General features: G+C 40.9%; 1 protein-coding gene across 4 annotated transcripts in view; it reads left to right on the top strand.

Annotated features, from left to right (window-relative positions):
- EPHA6 (EPH receptor A6) overlaps positions 1 to 21,006 on the top strand; it is an 872,804-nt gene that overhangs the window by 758,846 nt on the left and 92,952 nt on the right. For all 4 annotated transcript variants that reach the window (XM_054046132.1, XM_054046149.1, XM_054046139.1 and 1 more), the window contains one exon: positions 9,688 to 9,749. In XM_054046132.1, the coding sequence (XP_053902107.1) occupies positions 9,688 to 9,749 (62 nt within the window). The remainder of the gene's footprint in view (positions 1 to 9,687; positions 9,750 to 21,006) is intronic.

Raw genomic sequence — 21,006 nt, forward strand, 5'->3', positions numbered from 1 at the left:
TTTTCTGCATCATTGGGTTTGGGTTTTTTTGTTTTTTGTTTTTTTTTGTTTGCTGGGGTTTTTTAAAGTCTCTTAGGAAAATATTTATTCCCTGGAATCTGTTCTCCCATTGATATACATCACTACAGTAACTTCCATTAGCAGTAATAGCAGTTATGCATCTAGAAAGATAGAGCAATAGACTCTGCCAATACATATTGTGTATATAAGAAACAGCACAAGTGTAACTAGACATGGGGTTTTGAGCCCTGAACAATTACATGAGGAAAGTGGGGAGTTTCCTGTGAGCTAATCCTAATTAGAAGCAGGTCTGTGCATTTACTAAATTAGAGCCACTTTCTAGCTTCAATGGGAGACATATGGATGTAATCCAAACCCAGAATATGGCCCGTAAGTGGGAGGATACCAGATAAAAGTATGAACTCTGATTTGCAGAGATGACCTGAAGATATTTTCATGTAAATTACAAAGACACCATGTCTTACAATCCTCAATATTTATATAGGTGGACTAATAAATATCCTGTTTACTTTAACAGTTTTATTCCCATGGCAGATATTAAAGATTTCCTTATAAATAAAGACTGTAGAGATTAACATGTACTAAATGTATTCTTTTTTGGAGGATTAATCTTACATAAAAATTCATTAAAGTGGGCTTTGCTGCATTATTTAAAATGACAACAAGCTGAATATTTTGTCATTGATATGACACTTTTATAGTCTCATCCTTATTCATCACTCCATCATTCAATTAAATTACATACTATCAAAATCCTATGTTATGGAGAAAATTAGAAGGAAAATTAAAAATAAATATGAATTATAAATGCATCTGGTATTTAAAGTTACACTACCATGTATGGCAGATATTTCTGCTTTCTCGCTTTTACAAAGAATAAAATCCTGAATTAATTAATAAATGCAAAATACAAAAAAATGTAATGTATGCCTTGACATGGCAAGACATCAATCAAGGATGTTTTAGCAACTTGTGCTGCTCTGATCTGCTTTGAAAGTCCTGCAAAGTAACAGCCAAATGGAGGCAGCAGGTAGTATTGCCAGATGAGGATTCAGTTTTGAGGAGCAGCCTAAGGAATCCAACTTCCTTGTGCAATTAAATATTGTGACCAGGTCTGTCACTTAAGTGACATATTGAATGGGAAGAGCAGACTGGATCGCTATGAGGCCCTACATGAACCAATCACTAAAGCAGCTTTAATACTTTTGATTCACGCTTGCAATTAGACTGCAAGTGCTACACCCACATTGAAAAGAGGAAAAAGTGAGATACATCATCAGGGAAAGGGAGGACCCCCAAGAATGACAGGTCTGGAGTTGCTTTTGATCTTCCTGGAGTATCGGGCCTTGTAGGCAACAGAATAAAAAAGTCTAGCATCTGCCATTTCAGTTGTCATTTAAAAATATATATATATATATATATATATATATATGGGCAACCCCCAAAGACCAATCACCATTAGAGCCCTATTGTGCCAGGTGCTGTACAACTAGAAGAGGGTACAGTCCCTGCCTGAAGAACTTCTCATCTGAAGAGACAAAGAACAGATACTGTGTACCTTTATGAAGCTAAATAAGTAATAGTTGCTTTGTTTGGACTGTAAAGTCTTTGGGGGCAGGAGCAGTTTCTTCCCATGTGTGTACATCATTCAGCACGATGGGACCTCAAAGTGCTACTGTAAAATAAATAGCAATGTATGCTGTCTCACACCTAAAGAGAGAGAAATGTCTACTACATGGGTTCTCAACCTTTTCCTGTCCAGAAGACTTCCCTCTGTCTAGCCAGGAACCCTGTTCTGTTTAGCATTCTAGAAAGGGCAGGGTGGTTCTAATCCCCTGATATCTGACCACAACCCCCCTGGAAGTGAGGAGTTTCATGCTGAGAGCCCCAGGTTTAGTAATTAGTGCACAGAAGTGGAGTCAGGTGTTGAGGATTCAGTCACTGGCTCTGTTTCTGACACTGTGTGAGTGGAAGAAGTAATTTAACCCCTCTATACTTGAGTTTCCATATCTGTAAAACTGCAATAATCCCTGCCTCACTGAGTGATTTGAGACTTAATTGATCATTTGTTAAGTGCTTTGAGTTTATTGTATGAAAAGTGCTGTATAAGTACAGCTATCAATACTAATAGAAGTTAAGGGGTTTTTTAAATAACAAGTGTAAACTGGAAATTCTGTGGAAAGGCTGTTACTGACTTCCATAAGGACTATTTCTGATTATAATAGGACCATTAGAATCTGATATTTGATGACATCTTTACATTGTCCTCCTTCCCATAGCTTTAAGTATCTAACAGTAATCCAGACATTTCTGATGTATCTTATACTCAAAAGACAAACATTATGCTAGTTCAAACATTTCATAATATCACTTGTCAAAATCAAGTCTGGAGTACAGTTTTGAATATTTTATTGACCATCACCAGCTGTCTGTTAAGCTTGGGGCCAATATCTTACATTTGTAATGGTTTTGTCAGGCACTACAGTACAATAGGAAATAATATCCTGACTTTATAAGGATCTCTAAGAAAAGATTATTTGAGGTGGCAGTGTTAGATCCAGATTAGGGTTTGATCTTGAGGCCAAATCATGGCTAGAGTTTGGGGTCTTAGTCGATGGTTCCAACATCTTGCAAGCTTTTCAAGAGATGGCAACATTCTTTCTCATGATCATCTGATCTCACAAGATGACCAAAATTTTGGACTGAATGCCTAAGAAAATTGCTGTTTTCACAAGACTTTGGCTGCATAAGATCAATAAACTAGCCCCCCTCTGATTTTGGATATGACCCTGAAATCAAAGGTATATGGACTGATTAGGCTCTGATATCAACCCTAGATGAAATTTCAAATAGGTTTGGATTAGGGAGTTTCCAGTTATGGCCCTTCTAGTAAACTTTACAACAGCTCTAGTTAAGACTCTAAATACTTTTCATAGAGGTCTTATTCTGCTGGAGGTTATAGGTGGCCAGTTTGGAGGCCTCTCCTTTCTATTGCTATTGGACCATGGCAGTCAAACATAAATAAAGCATCAGGTGTAAGCAAACTCTTACTGCAAGCATGGGGGCAGAAGTACAAATCTGAGTTTGTGAGGAGCTACCAGTAGCCTCAATGGCTTAACTTGTGCTCCACTAGAATTCTCCCATAGTTCACAAGGTGCAGATCTTCTGATGCGCATCTCTTCTGTCTGTGTGATGCCACAGCTGCATAGAATCATAGAATCATAGAATATCAGAGTTGGAAGGGACCTCAAGAGGTCATCTAGTCCAACCCCCTGCTCAAAGCAGGACCAATTCCCAGCTAAATCATCCCAGCCAGGGCTTTGTCAAGCCGGGCCTTAAAAACCTCCAAGGAAGGAGACTCCACCACCTCCCTAGGTAACGCATTCCAGTGTTTCACCACCCTCCTAGTGAAATAGTTTTTCCTGATATCCAACCTGAGCATATATGGGTGCTCTTAGCAAATCATGTCCTTCCTGTGCTACCACTTGAAACAGGTGTTTTTTGGCACATATGAATGCTAATTACATGTAAAATAACATGTTCTTGAGCCTACTCAGGTGTATGGCACAAAGGGAACTAACTACATATGAATTTTTAAGTTATTTTTTATTTTTCACATAGCATTTGGGCCTTTGATTTAGATGATATGCTAACTTATCACTCAGGTTGGCAACACCCTGAGTTGGAATTTGTATCCTTGAATGATTGGATAACAATGAGAAATACTGTGTTTTCCTCAATGGTGGATATAATTTTGCTGCATATAATTTCAAGTTATGTAAAGGAAAACATCTAGCAGTCTGGAAGTTTGTAAAATACGTACCTCTTAGCCCAAAGAAATTCAAATCTATTTCAGAAACCTATCTATATATTCAAATATATTTCATAGTTAATTCAGATTGAAAAGTGCTTATCATTGTTTGGACTGTTTAACTGAGCAAAATGGGTACAGTTTTCTTTTAGCTTGTCAAAGTACATAAGGGAATGAAATCTGCTTGTACAAAATGTGGCACTATAAAAACATCAAGTATTTTGTGCTGGTTTGATTTTATGAATCTAGGGGTTGTAAAAGACACAAATAGGATCTGAGAAATGGGGTAAACATATTTTATATTTCCTGGGGTATATATGTTGGCATTGCTGTTTGGATTGAAGATTCAGGCAAACAGTTTACTTTTCATTGTTACAGTGTCTGGTTCCCCAGGTAGTTCAGCCCTCTTTCTACTCCAAATTGGTACATTGGTACACAGCAGCTCTTATGTGGCTTTGCTCTGGAGAAAGTATGCTTTTCTATCAACATAGTTGGCCTTTTGTATGCAGACATTTACTTTTTCTCTTCTCTGTCTCTGTTGATAGGCCAGAGAACTTCTGTAGTGTATATAACTATGAAATTGCCCTTCCTTTTCCTGGGTCCAAACCCTTTAAATGTCTAAGATACCTACTTGTGAGAAGAGTAGAGCTGGATGGAGAAAGGTAATTCCATTTTGCAGAGACTTTCAATAGTTCAGACTTTGGTTTTGTTCTGATTCAAAACAAAACCCAAATATTTCTAGATTCTCTGCATAAGGGAATGGAACCCCAGCTCTGGGGCAGTCCACCATGCAAACTGCCCTTGTGTGCATACCCTAGAAGCCAGGAGAGGTATACACAGGTTTGGAAATATTCCTGCCAGAGAGTGTTCAAGCCTAGTTTCCATCAGAACTTCCTTGAAACCAGACTGTCTCCTCGATGTTTCAATTTTGATAGCTCCACAGATTCCAACAAATATGTTGCATCCAAAATTTTCTGACCAGCTCCAATGAAGGGTTTGAGAACAAGAGGACTGCCAGACCCACTGCAGCCTGTAGCAGAGGAGAGGGACACTGGTGCTTTCACATAGAGATCATCTTATATTTTTTATGTAAATTAATGGTTAGACTGAAAATACATGTTTTGCTCTTTGTACATTTACACATAAGAATTGTGGTGAAGAAGATATGACTAAATAACAACAGAGAGTTTAGAAAATAAAAGGTCTCCTGGCTACAGGTTTTTTATTTGTAAAATTTTAAAATGCCCTGTCATTGAAATCTATTTCCAAGTTAATGTAAGAAATCAAAAGTAACACCTGCAATGACCACAGCTTGGGTAGTCATGCCTAGTGGTTGGAGCGGGTATCGTGCCTAATGGTCAGAGCAGAGGGTCAAAACCAAAGACAGCATTAGGTACCAAGCCAGAGGTCAGAGCCGGAGACAGTGTCAGAGGTAAGGCAAAGGATCAGGGGCCTGGAGTAGGGCAGGACACTAGGAGTAGATTGGGGTCTGGGATGGGAGGACTGGAACCAGGAGCAGAGATGAATGCAGGCCTCCAGAGTGAGGTAAGCAGGAGAGGTCCATAGTCACAGACAACCAAGGATTCCTCTAGTTGCTCAGACAACTTCCTGTTGTTATTCCTGGTTTAAATAGTACTCCTTAGCCAATCTGGGGGGGAGGGGAGATTGTTTCCCTCCAATTGGGAGCTTTGGGGATGGGGCCTCTGTGAGTTAGCCCTTCCCTGGACCCTTCCTTAGTTACCCAGGTGAGCTGCTGGGTGACAGCCATGGCCTGAGTGCTGCCTAGGGATCCCTGGACCTGGGTTCGGGCCTGTGATTCCTCACAATGCCTCCAGCAAAGAGCACAATGAAGGTGTGCCATCTTACAGGCCAAAAACTACCCAAGTAGTTAATGCCTCATTCAGGGAAGGAATCTTCCCTTCCTCCTTCAAACATGCAATAGTACAATCAACAGTGAAGAAACCTGCACTTTATGCATCACTTCTAGCTAATTACCATCCAGTGTCAACATTCTGTTCCTGAGCAAGCTCATACAGAAGCGAGCCAAAGGCTGAATACAAGTTCATGTAACTGAAGCCAACATCCTAGACCCAGCAAAATCTGGATTCAAACCAGGATGGAAAACTATATTAGTGGCTATGTTGGGTGATTTCCCACTATTGATTGATAGAAGGCACTTGTCCATTCTAATTCTTCTAGACCTCTGCAGCATTTGACACCATTGATCATGAGATACTACTTCCCCTGCAACTCTTTAACCTTCTTCAGATGGGTAATGTGCTGAAATGGTTTGAGTCCTCCTTAAGATTCTGCCATAGAATAGTGATAGGATACTGTACCTCCACACCTAGACTCTCACTTCTGGAGTCCCACAAGGATCTATTCTCTTTCTCTCTGATGCTATTCAACATCTACGTGCAACCACTAAGAGAACTAGTAAGACAACATAGACGCAAGTGTTGCAATATGCAGATGACACACAGCTCTACCTTGTCTTTGCCACATATGACATCACTCTTGGCCCAGTGCTTGGTGGAGATCAACATCAACCCACTGTTCATCTATCAGCTAAACCCAAGCACAATGCAAGTGATGCTGGTTGTCAAAATGAGGAGTTTGTAGCCACTGTGTGGTCTGGGTTTGGTTGAAAGTACACTCCCACAACTGGTAACTTCAGACCACAGTTTAAGATAGCTCCTGGGATTCCTGACAGCCATTAAGCTCTCACCTAGCTGTGTCCACAAGAAACACTATCAACATCTCCAGGTGGCAAAAAGATGATAGCTAATCCTGGCAGACAGTGACCTGGCCTCAGCAACATATTCTTTCATTTGCTGGCTGGACTTCAACAATGTAATACACCTGGGCATGAAATCACCAGCCCTTAGGAAACTCCAACTAGTACAGAACACAGCAGCATGTCTCCTAAGCAACACAGACTACCATAAGAACATCAGCGTCTCCTCTGCTCCCTATACTGGCTTCCCACAGAATATCAGGTCCAATTCAAGGTTTCTGTCCTTATCTTCAAAGAGCTCAATAGCCTGTTCACAGGATACCAAAGAAATCATCTGAAACTCTGTCTATGATAGACAACTCTGCTCCTCGGAAACGAGGGAGCTGTCCAGGGCAAGGGTAAAGCCCATTTGTGCAGGAGACAGAGCTTTCAATGGGGCCAGTCTGTGGCTGTGAAACAAACTGTCACAGGATCTAAAAACCCATCTAAAACATGATCGCTTTTGTTTCTAGAACTTGGCGCATTTCTCGGACCTTGCCTTCCATATTACTGTGATGGAGTGGCTAAACCCCACACTGTAGAGCTAAGAATGCAGGAGCAATTCTGGGCCCAGGAAGACCCGCCCTGACAGGCATGCTCCAGTTGAAAGAGGGACTTAAAAGGGAGCGTCCTCAGCACAGCAGGCTATGTATTTTATTGAGCTGTCCAACATGTCCACAGTCAGTCAAAAAATATGCAAAAATTTGCATATATAAAGAGTGGGATAGAAAATAGGAGTGGAAATATTATAATGCCATTAGGTAAGTCACCCTGATTACTGTGTTACCGTCTCATTAGCCCATCTGAAAAAAATGTATAGCAGAAATAGGAATGAGTCCAGGGACAGCCAACTAAAAACTAAAAGATAGGCAGGTGTTGTGGAAAGTCGACCACATGATTGATTTTGGATCAGATCAGCCTGAGGCACCTTTATTGATTACAAGCGTGCGGGGGGTGGGGGTAACAGCTCTAAGTAACTGCCCCCTGAATCAAGGAACACACAAGCTTTTTAACGCTTAAAACCACAGACAAATTACACATACTTCCATATTAATTACCTTATTTGGAATACATTGCAAAATCAATACAGGCCAAAAGCAAAAACAAGCGTCTCCCCCTCTAGGCCCCTCCTGTTACTCACTGTCTGTTCTTTTGCGGTCAGCGACCTTTCTACCACAACTGTTGTGGTTATATATTTCATAAGCCTGGCTATTGCAAATTATGCTCCTTGGGGACTTTTTCACTCTGCCCCCTCATGCCCTTTATACACACAAAACCATTGTTCTGCTTTGGGGACTTTCCATACAAAAACAGGCTCGGTCAACTCTTTAGGCCTGTAAGCTTGACCAGAGTCCTAAGGCCCCCATAAATTTTCCTTCACACAGGGAAAGACTTTTACATAAGGACTTGAAAAGGAATTGAAATTATTGGGACCGTTTAGAGAGAAATGGGATGAGTCATGATGGCACCTGTTAAAAGTTCTGTTTTACATAGACCCTTCCAGATACAGGCATTGCCACAAAAAGAGATGGGCCAGGAGGAAAAAGTGCATAGAACAACAATCTTGCATATGTGCTTGTTCATTACATTAGTCTTGCATTTATTAGTTGACCCTGTGCAGGGCTGGCTCCAGGCACCAGCGAAGGAAGCAGGTGCCTGGGGCGGCCAATAAAAAGGGGCGGCACTCCATCCGTTATTGGGGAGCACGTCCGGGTCTTTGGCGGCAATTTGGTTGTGAGTCCTTCACTCCCTCTCTTTCTCTTCGGCGGCACGTCTGCGGCAGCTCAATCGGGGTTTTCTTTTTTTTTTTTTTTCCCTTTGCCACTTGGGGCGGCAAAAAAGCTGGAGCCAGCCCTGACCCTGTGTAGTACACCTCTACCCTGATATAACGCGACCCGATATAACACGAATTTTGATATAACGCGGTAAAACAGTGCTCGGGGGGTGGGGGCAGGGCTGCGCACTCCAGCAGATCAAAGCAAGTTTGATATAACGTGGTTTCACCTATAATGCGGTAAGATTTTTTGGCTCCCGAGGACAGCATTATATCGAAGTAGAGGTGTACTAACCATTCTGAAACATCTCACTGCGGGCCCCAATTAGCGGGTAAATTCGACTGTTCCTGCTAGGCAGTTTTGGAGTGACAGCTCATGCCTGGATACCAGCAGTAAGATGCCATTTAGGTACATACAACAGATAAAATATAAAACTTGGCAAGTTGGACATGTTGGTAAAAAAACAAATAATGTTAATCGGTTTCTGAGCTGGTTCTTTTCTGAACATAATACAGAACCAACTAGGAAATATGCATTAGTCAAGCAGAACAAAGTACATAAGAGACCCAGATAGCCCCCAAGCCAGTAAAGCATTTAAGCACATGCTTTACTTTAAACACATGAATAGTTCCATTGATTTGAAAAAATTAAGCACTGAATTCAGTACGTTGGTGGCCTAGGACCATACTGCATCAGCATATCTATGGATAAAAATATGGCCATGTTTCACAGAAATGAAGGTTTAGAAACTCCACCAAAGGCAGATCAGTAACACACACACACACACACGAGAGATTTCTTTGCTTTCATAGTATATAGGGTCATTGAAGTTTTTGGCTTACATGCTTTTTCTTTGACAGGGCAGATTTTGGTTTCTTTTAGAGATGGTTTATCAATTTCTTTTTCTTTTTTTTTTTTGCTTGCCTTGAGTGTTTTCAGAAGTATTCTTTGTAAAATAGAGCTGTAATTACTACACATTCATGTTAAAGATGCTACTTCTCCCACTGACAGGTACAAAAATGGTAACTGTTTGGAATTGAGGACTCTAGTTTGACTATTTTAAAGAAAACACTGCCAAAATGAACTGTATGTAATCAGCTACTTCAGTGCCTCAAATAAAGAAAATATTGATTGAAAATGTTGCTGAGGGATAACAAAACAATGACGCATTTGTGCTGTAGAGGAAGATTTTGAAAAAGAGCTACATATTTAAGTAATGAAAATAATCTGTTTGTAACAGCTGGAAATATAACAAGCCCTTAATATAGCTATAATCCTAATGTGTTTCTTTGCTGTCTTTGCAGGCAGACCAGTAATGATTGTGGTGGAATATATGGAGAATGGATCCCTTGACTCCTTTCTGCGGGTGAGGTGTCATTTTCTGATGACATTTGAATAAGAAGCCATACTAGGTTAAGATTTTAAATCATTTATCATAAATTAATTTTTACATAATGTTATTCATGGATTTTTAGTGAAGAATAGAAGCATTTTCCCCAGGGTAAATTTCTTAGGTACAGTGATACATTAGAGCATAACTGGAAAAAAGAAGATTTAAACTTAAGAATATAATTGATTTCTTCTACAAGAGCAGTTCCCATATTTAGCAAAATGTATTTCAAATGGTGCTATTATGAAGGAAAAGATAAATTGAAACGCAAATGCCTTGCCTTATGGAAGCTGTTCATTTTGCTCAATCACTTTCAGAAATACTTTGTTATAATTTTTTGCTTGGGGAAGTAGACAGCAGGGTTGGTAATTGATTTATAATTATTTATGGTTACTTGCATTTAACAAATTGAATTAGAAAACAGTTCACTGGTGAACTGTCTCAACACTAACCTTTTTCCCCTAAAGGTCACCCTTTGAATATTAAGGAAGGGATGTATAAAGCATGGGAAATTGTTTGCATTTGAATTTGATTTTAATCAATGAGGTGGAAGGAAGAAAGAGCTGCCCCGAAGGTCATATGGGGTCTTCTGACAACATCAGTAGAGGGCTCTGGCACTCTCCACAGCTTGTGAAAATACACTCACTTTAAGCCCAGCCTCCAGTAAGAGACCCCTCAAAACCAGCATGGAACCTACGATTTCAGGATAGCTATGTGAATTATTTAAAATTTGTGTTACATGTATAAATATCAACAAGCCACACTGACTGTCCATCTCACCATTATTAGTTGCCATCATGGTAAAAGTAGGTCTTGAAGTGAGATTCGGAGGAGGAGAGGCTAAGTGGCTTTGTGAACTAATGTGGAATGGGTATTCCATGTATAAGGGGTGAGGTGGAAGAAAGTGTGAAGATATTTGTGGGAAAGTGTATAAGCAGAGGGTCCAACCTGCAACACTGGGGGGTATGATATAGGAGCAGATAAGCAGGGAGGGGCAGAGTGGTCAATGGCTTTTAAAGCAAGTGTGAGAAGCTTGAATGTGATGATGCAGTGGAGAAGAGGGAGCCAGCAGAGGGATTCAAAGATGGGGTCATGTAATCAGAATAACAGGCAAAGGTGGTGAAATTAGCAACTGTATTTTGAATGGCCCCGGGGCAGGGTTGAGGTTTCTGAGAGGAAGGCAATGGAGGGGAGAGTGGCAATAGTAAATACAGGAAAAGATGAGGTGTCTGGAGGGAATACCTTAAAAGCATAATTGAGCCATTACTGAAGATGCTTTTATGTATTTTTTGCCTTCCATTTTGATAATTCCCCTGTAATTTTTCCTCTACCCTCTATTTGCTTTCTGTTCCCTACACTAGGAAACTCGGGAGTTCCCATTTTCTCTCCCCTGGTCCCAAACATTCACTCACCCTCTGTTCCATCAAGATTGGATAACACTATGATGTATCTACTAGAACTGGTCAGAAAAATTCAGATGAAACAATTTTTCATCAGAGTTTGACAATCTGTTTCACAGACAAAGTTCCTTGGGAAACGCAGGCAGGTTTCAAAACGTCTCTGCCAGGCACGCTTCCACCTGGTTTCCTAACAGCTCACCTCACTGGCTCATTGTCAGTCGCCTGCCAGACTGCCTCTGAGTTGGGGACCCCTGAGCTTCCAAGGCAGATTGTCTCTCTGAGTTGGGGCTCCATTCTGTTTTGTGGAGAACTTTGAAATTTTGGGGTCTTGTTCTGAATCAGGGTGAAATCTTATTTCAAATACTGAAATCCTCCACACAGTTACCTTTCTCTGCACAGCTGTAGGATCTAATGAGCTATTCTTGATATGCACTTACAGTACTATGTTAGAAGCTGAGATCATCACAATTATGAGGTTATTATGGAGCAATGATGTTCACACTGTACCAAATATATTTTTAGGCAAAATGTTTGGGAATGTGCTAGTCATTATTTTCTGCAGCTGTTTTCTGAGTATATTATTTTCCAGCATTCTTTCTCACTGCAGATTTGGTTTATTATTTAAAAATGCCTTTTGACAGGATTTTAAATAATAATCATCATCTGAAAGCATTGTAGATATTTCATGGGAATTCCTGTTAGTAATTACCAAAGCAAATGACTGCCAGTATCAAATTTTAAAAGAAATCAGTTTGCTTCATTAAAAATAGTTATTTCCTGTAGATTTCTTAAGTCTAAACTTTGAAATGCTTTTGTGAAGATGCAAAGAAGTACAGAGAGAGTTTATCTCTAAATCATAATAAATTTTTACATTTACAAAGAGCCTTTCATGTGGCAAGATCTGGAAGAACTTCACAACATCTATCTTTCTTCATATTTAAAAGAGTTTCTTTCTACTGTTCTGGGTGTTCTTACATGCAGTCAAAGAATAAACATCCAAAATATAAGAATATCCCCCACCATAGCAAGTGCTCCTCCAAAAATGTTACCCTGCATGTTACCACCACATCCCTCAACCCAACCCTTCTCCAAAACCTGAAAAAAATGGATAACTTAGTCCCTGAAAGTCAACATATGGGAGCTCTGATTTACCAATGTGGAAAGTGAACTCCAGAAAAGACCTTCATGGAAGACATCCTACCATCAGCCCCTGCTCTTAAACCAGAGAATTGTTAGCTTTAATGCTATTACTTGTATTTCAGTAGAACCTAAATGCCCCTATATCCATTGGGGCCCCATTGTGCTAGGCACTACAAAATACATAGTAAGACAGTTCTTGCCTCAAAGAGCTTACAGTCTAAACAGACAAGACCAACAAAGGGTGGGAGAAAGTAAATATTAGCCTCATCCCTATGCTGCAGTTTCCCCAACTATAAAACAAGTAACTTGCCCAAGGTCACAAAGAAAGGAAGTGGGTAGCAGAAGTGGGCACTGAACCCAGATCACTTGAATCCCAGTCCATGGTCTTAAATGCAAGATCAGTCTTCCTCATGTTGTTTTTGTATCACTCAGGGAGAGAGAGAGTTCCAAACTCTCTAGGGTTTGCTAGGTCAAAACCAATACCTTAAACACCACAGAGGCTTATATGAAATAGACAGCAGACTCAAAAAAAATACATACATATGAAAGAGAGAGAGAGAGACACACACACGCATCTTATGTTCCTGAAATATACTGTGACAAAGTCAGGCTGGACAGCTGTAAGAGAGTGGTAGACTGCAAGTATATCATCCCCAGAATGATAAAGGTCCTTTTCCCTATAAGCTGATGAAAAGAGGTCATCTCATGTCAACTAGGGACTCCTGAGTCCAATTAAGGGCTGCCTGAGACCTTCAAAAATCCCTCCTCTGGTCAGTGGTGTAGCCAGCTTCTAAGAGGAGAGGGAGCAAACATAAAAAAGGTGCCCCCCTTAGCTCCTCCTCTGGCCACGCCCTGCTTGACTCCTCCTCCGGCCGCACCGCCCTTCCCCTCCCTCCCTCCCATGGCTCCTCTGGCCCTGCCATGCCATCCCCATTGCCCCCCCCCTCGCTTCTCCAGCCGCAGCTGCCATGCTGTGACCCCCCCCTCCTCCGGCCACGCCCCCCCCCTCCTCCGGCCATGCCCACCACCCCTCCATGCAGTGATGAGCTGCCAAAATATTAACAACCAGTTCCCTCCTCCTTGCCCCATGAGGGGGTCATGCCCCCCCCCGCTCCCCAGGACTCCTGCCCATCCAGCCCCCCACGTTCCTTGACACCCCACTCCCCCTTCGCAGAAAGCCGGGAGGGGGAGCCTTCAGGGGAGGAGGCAGAGCCAGAGCCCGGTGAGCTGGGGCTGGGGGCATGGCAGGGAGCTGCTGGAACTTTTGTTCAATTTAAAAGCCCTTTTAGAACTGGGACAACCAATTCTAAAAAGGCTTCTAAATTTAACAACCGGTTTCAGCTCACCACTGCCTCCATGGCTGCCGGCTGCTCTGCGGGCCGCCAGCCTGTGCCCCCCCACTCCTGCGGCTGCTTTTGGAAAGGCGGGGGAAGCAGCTGCTTCCCCTGCACCCCGCTAGCTATGCTACTGCCTCTGGTGAGAGAAGAGGAGAGACATGCTGCTGCAGAGCTAGTGGCAGCAGGGAGAAAGGCTTCTCCAGGGTGGAAGGCTGCCCTTCTCCCTATAGGAGAAGCTACCTGACTGTCTGTTTAGGGGAAGGACTGGCACCCCAGGTCAATAACAAGGCCACACACCTCACCCCAGCCAACACCCAAAGAGGGCATAGGAAGAGGTATTTCCCTTTGTTTGTGATGTGAATTTGTTTCTTTTGTTTGATGGAGGAGCACTCTTTGGGCCTGAGGCCTACCTCAAAAGTATTCAGAACTAAACCCCTAATGGGAAAACAAATACTGTCTGGAGTGGGTTTGATTTATTCCAAGCCTCCCACTGCCAGAGAGGGGAATCACTGACCCTGGTGAGGTAGAAGAGGTACCTTGCCACAGTACACAAACATTCATAATTTTGAAAGCTGATTCATCTGTGCATTTAATGAAGGGGAGTCAACTAATGACAGCAGACTAAGTAAGGTTATTTATTTAATTAAAGGACATTTTCATTTTAACTCATCTCAGCAATGTGTGCAAGACACCAAGCACCCTAAATTGCCCAAGATACATAGATTCTAAGATAATACCATCTTCTCAGATCCTGATTTGCTATAGTTTTCCTTTTCTTCCCCCATCCCACTGCAATAGTTTAGATAGTATTGATAAGCATAGTATCTCCTCTCTTGTAACGTGTGTGTGTGTGCGCGCGCGCAAATTAATCTTCCAAATACAAGCGTTACAATTATTAATTAAAATCAGTTTCTTTCCCCTATCTTACAAAAGGACTGACCTAAATTTGGAACTATGCCCAAACCTAACCTATAAACCAAACCCAAACTTTTAAGAAGAAATAAAAATTCCACTCCCTTGATGATCAATCTGGCTTCCTTACCACTGGGGCATGTTGCCTCTGTTTAAATCTCATACATGGGAGAGAAGTCAGAGTGGGGAATGTAGAGGTAGAAAAGCTCCTGACTTTGCACTGTTCTGTGGTTAGAGATTGTTTGTTCATTTTAAGGATTTAAGCTTCACAAAAGGAAGGTAGCCAGAGATTGACATTTTGGGATTTGTTTGTGTTTATGGTTGGCTAAGAACCCTAGAAACTGCATCCGAAGAAGTGGGCTGTAGTCCACGAAAGCTTATGCTCTAATAAATTTGTTAGTCTCTAAGGTGCCACAAGTACTCCTCTTTTTGCGGATGCAGACTAACACGGCTGTTACTCTGAAACTTAAAATAAATTAGAAACCCTCCCTCAGAGAGCTTTTATTTTGCTTCCCTGACTACCTGTGTAGTTTTTCTCCAGCTGGAGAGTAGCTAATCTTAACTACTGTATTTTATTTCCATTAGGCTTTTGAAATGCGCTAATCAATAATTAGTGTACTGAGATAGCAAATTGGGACACAGCAACATTAAATCAGATCAGAGTTCTAGTTAAATTACTTTGTACCATAAATTGTTCTTTAAGAGGCCTGATTATAATAGTAATCCATTTGCATTTAATTGTGGTGTGTTGTCTCACTCTTCCATTCCAATCCTGTAGGGATTCACCTTTAAAGCAACTCTTTAAAGTTTGCCTCGTGGCATTTTTATGTAACTGTTTCCTAAAAAGGGAGGGGTCTGGGATTCTGGGGAGGGGTCAAGGGTTTCAGCTTCCCAGTTGTGTGACTCCCAGAGATGTAAAAGGAAGGGAATGCTGGTCAGACTCTCAATCCTGCTCCTTTGGCACCATTGGTTCTTGTCCAGGCACCCCCGCACCAGTGCAAAACTCCATTTTCTCTCTCAGATAGGTACAGGGTGCTTCAAGTATCCTCAGTTATGAGCGTTCACCTTGCTGATGCAAAGTGGCTGTAAACACTGTCATTCTGCTTTGGTAGCGTCTTAACAGCCATTGGTCGCTGGTTTAAGTGACTAAACGTGGTGAAGGGGACAATGGATAATCCAGTCTCCTGATGACTATGAAAGCCGAATGCCATGGAGATCAGCTCCTCCTGCTCCTGGCCACTGAGGGTATGTCCACACTGCAGTTAGACACCCACAGCTGGCCGGCATCAGCTGACTCAGGCTCGCAGGACTCAGGCCAAGATGATGTTTAATTGTGGTGTAGATGTTCCCACTGTGAGGGAGGAGGGTCCCCCAAATATGTATACTGCAATTACAGCCCCTTACCCTGACTTCTGTGACCCCAAGTCAGCTGTCTCAGACCACCTGCAGATTTTTAATTGCAGTGTAGACATATCCTGAAAGGATACTCAAGCCGCACATTGCCTCCTTGGGAGGGCTTCAATGATGCAGCAAAGCTGGCACTCCCACCTTCCTTTTCTGCCAGATCAGAGTTCTTTCCATTTGGAGAAGAATCATCTGGCACTTGTTTTATTTGTTTTCTTATAAAACTATGGCCTTCGTGCATACTTGTAAAGCATGAACATAATGGCCATACTGGGTCAGACCTAAGATCCATATAACCCAGTATCCTGTCTTCTGACAGTGGCCAAAGCCAGGTGCCCCAGAGGGAATGAACAGAACAGGTAATCATCAATGGATCCACCACCTGTTACCCATTCCCAGCTTCTGGCAAACAGAGGCTAGGGACACCATCCCTGACCATCTTGGCTAATAGCCATTGATGGACCTATCTTCCATGAACTTATCGAGTTATTTTGTTAATTCTGTTATAATCTTGACCCTTACAACATCCTCTGGCAAGGAGTTCCACAGGTTGACTGTGTGTTGCATGAACAAATACTTCCTTTTGTTTGTTTTAAACCTACTGCCTATTAATTTCATTTGGTGACCCCAAGTTCTTGTGTTATGAGAAGGAATAAATAACACTTACTTATTTACTTTCTCCACACCAGTCATGATTTTATAGACCTCTCTTATATTCACCCTTGTCTTCTCTTTTCCAAGCTGAAAAGACCCAGTCTTATTAATTGCTCCTCATATGGAAGCCATTCCATATCCCTAATCATTTTTGTTGCCCTTTTCTGAAGCTTTTCCAATTCCAATATATCTTTTTTGAGATGGGGCGACCACATCTGCACACAGTATTCAAAATGTGTGCATACTAGGCATTTATATAGAGGCAATGTGATATTTTCTGTCTTAATGTCTATCCCCTTCTTAGTGATTCCCATTCTGTTCACTTTTTTTTTTTTCTTTTTTCCTGCTGCTGCACATTGAGTAGATGTCTTCAGAGAACTATCCACAATGATTCAAGTTCTCTTTCTTGAGTGGTAACAGCTAATGTAGACCCCATAATTTTATATGTATAGTTGGGACTATGCTTTCCAATGTGCATTACTTTGCATTTATCAGCATTGAATTTCATCTGCCATTTTGTTGCCCAGTTACTCAGTTTTGTGAGATCCTTTTGTAGCTCTCTGCAGTCTGCTTGGGACTTAACTATCTTGAATAGTTGTGTATCATCTGCAAATTTTGCCACCTCACTGTTTACCCCTTTTTCCAGATCATTTATGGATATCCTGAATAGGACTAGTCCCAGTACAGACCCCTGGGAGACACCACTATTTACCTCTCTCCATTCTGAAAACTGACCATTTATTCTTACCTTTTATTTTCTATATTTTAACCCACTACCAATCCATGGGAGGATCTTCCCTCTTATCCCATGACTGCTTACTTTAAGAGACTTTGGTGAGGGCCTTGTTAAAGGCTTTCTGAAAATCTAAGTACACTATATCCACTGGATCTCCCTTGTCCACATGCTTGTTGACCCCCTCAAAGAAATCTAGTAGATTGGTGAGGCATGATTTCCCTTTACAAAAACCATGTTGACTCTTCCCCAACAAATTATGTTTATCTTTGTGTCTGACAATTTTGTTCTTTATTATAGTTTCAACCAGTTTGCCCAGTACTGAAGTCAGGTTTACCGGCCTGTAATTGTCAGGATCACTTCTGAGCCCTTTTTAAAAATTGGCGTCACATTGGCTATCCTCCAGTCATTTGGTACAGAAGTTGATTTAAATGATAGGTTACAAACTACAGTTCGTAGTTCTGCAATTTCACATTTGAGTTCCTTCAGAACTCTTGGATGAATACAATTTGGTCCTGGTGACTTATTACTGTTTAGTTTATCAGTTTGTTCCAAAACCTCCTCTAATGACACCTCAATCTGTGATAGTTCCTCAGATTTGTCACCTAAAAAGAATGGCTCAGGTTTGGGAATTTCCCTCACATCCTCAGCTATTAAGACCAATGCAAAGAATTCATTTAGCTTCTCTGCAATGGTCTTAACATCCTTGAGTGCTCCTTTAGCATCTCGATCGTCCAGGGGCCCCACTGGTTGTTTAGCAGGCTTCCTGCTTCTGATGTACTTAAAAAAAATTGCTATTACTTTTTGAGTCTTTGGCTAGCTGTTCTTCAAATTCCTTTTTTGGCCTTCCTAATTATATTTTTACATGTCATTTGCCAGAGTTTATGCTCCTTTCTATTTTCCTCTCTAGGATTTAACTTCCACTTTTTAAAGGATGCCTTTTTGCCTCTCACTGCTTCTTTTACTTTGTTTAGCCATGATGGCACTTTTTTGGTTCTCTTACTATGTTTTTTAATTTGGGGTATACATTTAAGTTGAGACTCTATTATGATTTCTTTAAAAAGTTTCCATGTAGCTTGCAGGAATTTCCCTTTTGACACTGTACCTTTTAATTTCTGTTTAACTTCCTCATTTTTGTGTAGTCCCCTTTTCTGAAAGGCCCCTGCTCCTGCTTAGAAGCCTATGCCATTATTTTCTTTTTCACGGTAAAACAATAAATGGTCATAGAAAAAGCTAGATTTCAATACGGAGAAGCGTCATGTACCAAAACACTGTAAAACAATTAATCCTCTTCCTCAAAAATGACTATATACAATAATTTGTTTAGCTATCTTGATGCATGAACAGAAGCAGACTATACTGTAAACTATAAGGCCAGGATTTATTACCAAACTTTAATTCCCCAAGGCAAATCTAGTAGAGGCTAAAAGAAGTGAAAGATAAGGTTCTGGAGGGAAGAAGTCTCTGAGTATATTGCTTTTGGAGGCAGCAGCCATTATTATGTAATTCCCAGAGCAGATTTGCCATCAACCTCACCCTTCCTGTCAGCTTAGAGGTTAGATGCTGCAGTAGAAGCCTACATTAAATAACATTGGGGAAAAGGGAGGGAAAGAGAAAAATGAAGACTTGGAAAGAGTTCTATAAAATGAAGTTGTAAAGCACATGTTGTAAATTCATCTAATCTGGCCTCACTAGTCAGAAAGTCATCTTTGGGGAAAAGAGGCCACATGCCATTGCTAAATTTAATGGTTCCCTTTCTTATTTATCTGCAGCAAGAGAGGCAACAACATTAAAGCTCATAACTAATACTCTCTCTTTTCCCTTCACACACAACATGCACTTGCACTCTTATTTATTGGAGGCGCACTCCTTTCCCAGTAGGAGAAAGACAGCATTTCAGTACCTTTTGTAGGGATTTTACGGATTGTTAAGGCAGCAATTTTTTTTTCTCTGAACCAAAAAACAGATTGGGCATTTAAAAATTGAGCTGGAAATAAATGCCACAATCAAGTATCATAGTTGTCCCATCATCCAGGGGGTTCAAGATTAGGCTAAGGACAAACTACCATAGTTGCCATTGTAGAGCCAACATTTACCCAGAGACACCATAGTTATCTTCTGCTCAAAGAATAGATTGTTTAAAATGACAACCATTGTAAATATTCTGCCCATTTAGTGACAAGGGTCATATGTCTAATGATCTGGAGTACAAAAATAATTTAGTAATTAATACATACAACAACAAAAATTCAAAGTGATATGGAGTCTTAAGGGGAGCCAATGTAAAGATTTTAAATCCGTAGTTGTGTTGAAACAATTGTATAAAAATGTGTGCTGAGCATTCTGCAGTAGCTGTGTTCTAGAGACAAGTGCTTTAGGGATGGGGGCAGAAGGAAGGGTAAATGGTTATGTCATATCCTCTACTTATTACTGCTTTAAATGAGAAAGGGGGAGGGGAACAGTTGAGGCTACTGGGCAACTGTTGGTATTTTGTTTCCAATCTGAGCACTACTAGAGATAACACAGCCTGTTACTGTAAAAGAAAAAATACACATCCCTAGTCTGTTCTGATGGTATAATACACAAGCATATAATACTTGAAGATGCACTTGGCACTATTGTCAAACAGTATCATTCAGCAGTGTTTAAAATGAACTAAAATAATTTCTATTATGTTCTATGAAATTACTTAGTATCCATTATATGGAGTCCTGTTCACTAAAGAAGAAGTTGACAGCTGACATAATTCAATGACAATAATACAAATCGGAGTGCCGGCCACATAATGAAGAAAACATGAATTATATGTCTGTGTAATACCTAGTTGCAATGTGATTCTTGAGGAATTTGTGTAAAGTGCTTAGTACAATGCTTAGTAAAATAATAACAACATACACTATAGCAAAGAGAAGTTCTATAGGTTGACTGCAATACTTCATTTAAGTAGGATTTTGCAAGACAAATCTGTAGTTGAACATAACCATTTCCCAAAGCATTAGATCAGAAGCATAAATTCAGAACCAGGCAGACATTAGATATATCCTCAACTGATGACAAAAGTTTATTTGGTAAAGCTATTAAAGCCTGTTTAAAAATTTGATGGAACTGCACAAATTCACTGTAATCTGATTTGTTACCAGTGCTGATAAACACCCTCAGCAGCCAGGTGGGAATCATATCAAAAGCACATTGAATATCTAAGCCCTGGGAATTGGAACTAAGCCCTGGATAACATCCACTGTATCATTCAGATGTATGATAGAGAGTGTTTTATGTCTCCTTAAGACACATAAATGAAGCAAGGCACGTGGGAAAGTTGCCAGAGGATTGTGTTGACTCCCGGGTGCACATAGAGATTTACAAATGCATAAGACTTGGGGCGTCGGGGAGGGGGTCAAGTTCTTACCTTGTGTAACTTCATTAACTCAGTTGAATTGCTCAAGGGATGACTTGGCCCAAGGTGTCTATCCTGGTCAGCTTAAGTCAGACAGACAAGTATGATATGTGGGAGAAACAGCAGTTCAAAGATAGCAAGGGAATAAAATTGGCATGGAAATCAATGCAAAAGAAGTGATTAAGAAAAGATTTTGAAGAGGAAGGATGTTTAGCTTACAGGAAAAGAGAGACTGTTCCAAGTGTGGGGGCAGCATGAA

The sequence above is a fragment of the Malaclemys terrapin genome, chromosome 1, assembly GCF_027887155.1.
Source record: "Malaclemys terrapin pileata isolate rMalTer1 chromosome 1, rMalTer1.hap1, whole genome shotgun sequence".
Lineage (NCBI taxonomy): Eukaryota > Metazoa > Chordata > Testudines > Emydidae > Malaclemys > Malaclemys terrapin.